The sequence below is a fragment of the Sinocyclocheilus grahami genome, unplaced genomic scaffold (assembly GCF_001515645.1).
Source record: "Sinocyclocheilus grahami isolate Dianchi unplaced genomic scaffold, SAMN03320097.WGS_v1.1 scaffold364.1, whole genome shotgun sequence".
Taxonomy (NCBI): Eukaryota; Metazoa; Chordata; class Actinopteri; order Cypriniformes; family Cyprinidae; genus Sinocyclocheilus; species Sinocyclocheilus grahami.
In genome coordinates this window covers 251373-257393 of record NW_015505543.1, presented here as the reverse complement: position 1 = coordinate 257393, position 6021 = coordinate 251373, and the positions used below count along the sequence as shown (strand labels likewise).

At 38.1% G+C, this 6021-nt stretch overlaps 1 protein-coding gene across 1 annotated transcript in view; it reads left to right on the top strand.

The window, feature by feature from the left end:
• Positions 1 to 6021, top strand: part of LOC107549160 (utrophin-like) — a 250359-nt gene that overhangs the window by 33382 nt on the left and 210956 nt on the right. Inside the window, exon 3 of the mRNA XM_016230150.1 lies at positions 4109 to 4170. Within this exon, the coding sequence (XP_016085636.1) occupies positions 4109 to 4170 (62 nt within the window). The remainder of the gene's footprint in view (positions 1 to 4108; positions 4171 to 6021) is intronic.

The window sequence follows — 6021 nt, the reverse complement described above, 5'->3', positions numbered from 1 at the left end:
TCTATATCGCACAGCTCTCACACATATATATATATATATATATATATATATATATATATGCAGCAATAAATTATTAATATATATTTATTTATATATTCATATTATATAATTTAATTCATTATATTTTAATAGGTCATAATATAATTGCATAATTACATTTTAATTTTTGTATTTTAATATTTAGTGAGTATTTTCAACAGGCTGTAAAATTCAGCAGATGAAGTTTGTAATAATAATAATAATATTTTTATACATAAAATGTTTATTTATAATTCTATTCATTTATTTAATGTATTAGTAAAATGCTTTTATCAAAAATAGTTAAACTTTCAAACTTATTCTTCAAAGTAATGCTACAGTTCCAACATTCCATTCCATCACATTCTCTTTGGTCGTCACGGTGACCTGCCATATGGTTGTCGGGGTGACCCACAGAGTCGGTCATGCTCTCGCTCTTATGCATGCTGGGATGCCATTCCACAGAGACGTTGTGTGTCTTCTACCAGTGGAGCACAACATACATGCCCAGTGCCCACCTCCCTCCCTCCCTCCCTCCGCTCGCTCTCTCGCTCTGTCACTCTTTACTATATCTGAGCGTAGAGAAGACAGGAATGTGAAGTTGGACAGGACCATTTGTTTGGTTCTCTTTGCTTTTCTCCATCATCTGTTGGTTTATGACTCCATGGCTACACAGAGTGTGAAACTCCGAGGTAGGCGGCTGTGTTTTACTCTAGGTACAGGTGTGTTTGTGTGTGTACCTGTAGTGTTGGTTGTGTTATTGAGCGTGCTAGTGTTCAAGTCAGATATTTAGTATGTAGTGTGCTGTGAGGTTGTTGTATATACTGTATGACTCTGTGTTTTCAGAACTATAGCTTTTGAGCCATTCTAGCCAGTAAGATTTGACTGCTACTACGAGTCAAATATAGTAAAGCTCTGGTTTAAAAAATAACCAAAGCGCGTTTTCCAAAAGTATAATAATATACAGCAATATTAACATTTTTGATGTCACGCAGAATATTTTTGAGTGATGCAAACAAATTGTTCAACTGATTCATTGAAATGGACCATTTGAAACATCTCATGGAAATGAACCAAACTTCACAACTCAAACATCATTTTGCATTTTGGCTGCAGAAGAGTTTTAAAGGAATAGTTCACCCGAAAATGAAAATTTGCTGAAAATGCACGTACCCCCAGACTATCCAAGATGTAGACGAGTTTGTTTTTTCTTCAGATTTGGAGAAATGTAGCATTACATCACTTGTTCAGCAATTGATGCTCTGCAGTGAATGGGTGCCGTCAGAACGAGAGCTGATAAAAACATCACAATAATCCACAAGTAATCCACTCCAGTCCATCAGTTAATGTCTTGTGAAGACGAACACATGTTTGTAAGAAACAAATCCATCATTGAGACATTTTTAACTTTAAACAGTTGCTTCCGGGCTAAAATATAATATTGCTTCCTTCAGTGAAAAGTCATTTTAATCTGAATCCGGAGAGAAATCTGCACAAATCAAGCACTGTTCACAGCTCTAAACAAATATGTGGATGGATTTTGTTGTGAGAGACAACAGGAGATGGACGTTTCATTGGAGGTTATGGACAGTTTTTGGCTATTGTACCTTTAAGAATTTTATATGCAAATGACCTCTGTTGTGATTCGCTAACATCTCATTATATCGTAGCTATAGTGTTGTTCATCAGAGTCGCTGAATTCCTCATTAGGATTGGACATGTAAATGTGGCCGTGTCTTATGTCATTGAGCTTAAAGTTGTATTGTCATAATTATGATGATTTCAGAGTCATTTTTGCAGTTTAGTTTAAGTGAATGTTATTGTATTTCCACTTGGCATATCAAACTCAGACTTTTAGAAGTACATGAAAGTTGTTGTTTTTTTATGATATGACTGTGTTTTTGAATTCCTGTCTATAAACGAGTGTTTTTCTTGAACTTTTCCCTCCCTCTGCCTTCATGCAGACAAGCTCGGGCAGGAGTTCACACTGGAGGAGGAACCACTGCCTCAATTATGGGAATTTTATGCATTATGGAATGTCCCATGTCCAAATATATTTCATATAAGCAGGTCCTGTACAGATGTGATCAAAACGCACACAAACCAGCACGTTTATCTAAACTGGAATGTTTTATAAAGCATCAAATCTGGCCTCTATATACGGCTCGGGTCCTTCCTTCATTCTAAGTCTATGGGAATTGTTTGCCGCCTTTGTTTGCTTATAAACTGAGCCCTGTTCCTAATCGTAGAGACAGTTCATCTCATGCTGACAGTTTTGTGCTGGTCTTTTGTGAACTTTGGCCTCAGCCTTTCTCTGGATTACTAAAGGACACCGAGTGTGTTGTGATTCAGTTGTGCTCATGCAGCATAGCAGAAATGCCTTCAGTCAGTCAGTCAGGAGCAGTGTGGCTTGATGGGCACTCATAACACACACACACACACACACACACACACACACACAGTGTTTGTAAAGAACGGGGCTGCGAGTCACTCGAGGAATGTCAGGGTTTAGATAAAAGGCAAGTGTTTGCTTGTGAGTGCGATAAGAGTTATAGAGCAGGATGTGTGTGTTCATCACTGCTCGTTTCTGACTATTGTCAAATTGAATTGGCGGGGGTCTGCAGGTGAATGTCAGGAAAACATGTTCAGGCCACAACCAAAAAGTATAATGTTAGGGGCAGAGTTGGTGGTCACGCATTACAAGTAACAAGAGTTATGCAATCAGAGTACTTTTTCAAGTAACTATTAAAGTATTGCTATGTGTGTGTGTGTGTATGTATGTGTGTATGTGTGTGTGTGTGTGCGCATTTTGTAATGAGAATGAGATTTTTATTTATTTATTTATTTTTTAACATCACATTACAGTAATGAGAATTGTGAGGCATGTGCGTTTATGAATGGTCATGAAAATGTTGCTATGCAAAAAAAAATTAATGGTAGTCTTTATTTTCCTACAGTTCTTTTTTTACTGATTTTGACTGAATTAATGAGATTCACATATTCAGTGCTTGTGCAGAGTGTTGTAAAGATGACCAGTGATATCTGCATTGTAGATAGGGATGATGATCGGTTCCTTCCTGTGTGTCAGAGATGTGTTTCTTCACTTCACACCGTTTCTGTTGCCTGCAGCGCATTCCTGGCTTTCTGGCCCTCATCCACACACACACACACACACACACAGATCCCTCTAGGGTTCACGCTGGTTACACAGTGATTTTTGTTGTGTGTGTGTGTGGGAATCTTGTCCTTCTGTAACAGGATCACACACAGGATCTGTGTGGATTCGAACAGGGATATATGGACAGCAGACACAATGTGACACTAATGCTGTAATGTTTTGACCTGATGCTGCATTAGACAGACTCCACCTCCTGTGCTTTGATTGACAGTTACAAGAAAGCATTGTATTGGTCACCTACTTGACCTACACCTCAAGGTTTCTAGCAATGTTAAATATCTCTGTCAATGAGTAACTAGTTTAAAGGCCTCTAGTTAAGAGTAGACCCACGTGGAAATTGCAGGGTGGAAAATCTGCAGGACTGTGTGGAGTGGATGTAATTAAGCAGCGCGGAGAGTAAGAGCTTTATACAATTATCCATAATATTTAAAGAGATAATTCACCATGAGTGAGTCTCTGTTGTTGAATGCAAAAGTCGATATATTTAAGATTGTTTTTAACCAAAGAGATGCTGGCAGCCATTGACTTCTATAATACGTGTATATTATTTCATACTATGGAAGTCAACCTATGTTTGGTTACCAAAATTCTTCAAAATATAATCTTTTGTGATCAACAGAAGAAAGAAAGGATTACAGGTTTGGAATCTGCTTCCAGTGTTGGCCTAATCTAATTGCAATTAATAATTTAAGAATCGATACCCATTTGGTTACTGAAGATTTGTCCCTGAATTAAATTGTACACAGAAGATGTAGCCAATTAATTCAGTTCAGTCATCCGAATGGTTGTGTGTCAGTTGCTCTTTTTTTAGTTTGTGGAAGTGAAAGTGTCTGCAGATCTCAGCAGTGTCTCCATATTGCCTTCTTACGTACCTACTTACCTCTCTCTTCTCCTGTGTCTGTCGTTTTTCAGATGAACATGATGCCGTACAGAAAAAAACCTTCACGAAGTGGCTCAATGCGCAGTTCTCCAAGGTAACCGTGCCGATAGAGCTTGTGCTGAACTTCTGCACTTCTGCTTCGATGGCTGATCTCAGAGCGGCGTCTCGTGAAGAATAACTCGCGTTCAGCCGGAGATCTCAACCTGTTGATTTCTTCCTAAGCAGTGATGCACTCAAGGTTCCTCGACAGTGTGTTGTGAATATAGTCAATGCTGAAGTGCTTGTTAGGCATGGCATACAGAGGAGACTGTATTAACAACACCACTCGACCTTCTGCGTCTTATAAAGGACACCACATGAGGAAAATATAAAGAACACAGATATTCTTTAAAGTGTCATTTTATTAAATTCATGCATTTATCTTTTCAAATTAATATGCATTTAAATTGGGACGCATTCAATTGATCAAATGTCACTGTAAAGGCATTGGTAATGTTGGAAAACATCTATTTCAAATAAGTGCTGTTCTTTTGAACTTACTGCTTATTAAAGAATCCTAAAAAATTGTATCAGAGTTTCCTCAAAAATATTGGGCCGCACAACTGTTTTCAACATTGATAATAAATGTCTCATGAGCAGAAAATCAGCATATTACATGACTTCTGAAGGATCATGTGACACTGAAGACTGGTGAAATTCAGCTTTTATCACATAAATAAATTACATAATATATATTCACATAAAACGTTATTTTAAATTGTATACGTATCAGAAGCCAGGAGCGTGCCTCTGATTTACATAGACTCACTGTTTGTCAGATCAGGGTTTGGTTAACTGCAGTGGTGTGTTTGGTGTCTGAAGTCACAGAGCTCTGCTCTCTCTCACTTTAATTACATCACTCGCTAACCTAGTTAATGCTAAAGAGAGCGCGCACCGCTTAAATTAGCATGTGAAGGCGAACACACACGGAGCAACTCATTTGTGTACCGACACAGTTGACAGCTGTTAATGCACAATCATCGTGTTAATGCACAGTTTTAGATTGACTGTAACTGTAATACGCTCTTAAGATTTTCATTCGAACTGAAAGCACAAATCTAGGCTGTGTGTGAGAGAGGGTCTGGCTGCAGACTTGCACTTGCACTCTCAGACTTGCACTCTCAGACACTTGCTCTTCCGCTAGCGACGTCACTTGCAGTCTTTTTTATTTTGTTCTATTTATTGACTACTTTATATCTCAACATTTTACAACAGTAGCCAGGTGGTGAAGACAAGAAAAAAGAAACTAAATAACAATGTCACTTGCAATCGCCACTTGCACTCTCCGATACCTGCGACGTCACATGCAATCGACACAAATCGTGTGTGTTGCCAATGGAGACAAGAAGCTGTGGTGGTGATTAAACTATTAAAACTAATTTAGTACTATAACATACAGGGTCCTGCAAGAAAAAGACAAGACCCACAAATCTGCAGTGCGCAAAATCTCTCGCTAAGCGTTTTCCTTCTGTAGAAAAATAAAATTGAAATGGTAGAGGAGAGTGCAAGTGGCGATTGCAAGTGACATTGTTATTTAGTTTCTTTTTTCTTGTCTTCACCACCTGGCTACTGTTGTAAAATGTTGAGAGATTTAAACAAAAAGTAATAAAAAAATAGAACAAAATAAGAAATAAAGACTTCAAGTGACGTCGCTAGCGGAAGCGCCAGTGTCTGAGAGTGCAAGTCTGAGAGTGCAAGTGCAAGGCTGCAGCCAGACCCTCTTGCTGTGTGCTGCCTGTTTCAGAGCAAAACGCAGAACTGTGACATTTCATTCATTGATGCTCTTTACTCAGCAGCGCTAAACACGGCAACCTTCCAAAATAAAAACTAAAGAAAAAAACAATAAAAGAAAAAAGTACAAAAAAAAAAAAAAAAAACAGAAATAACAAAAAAAACAATTACAATT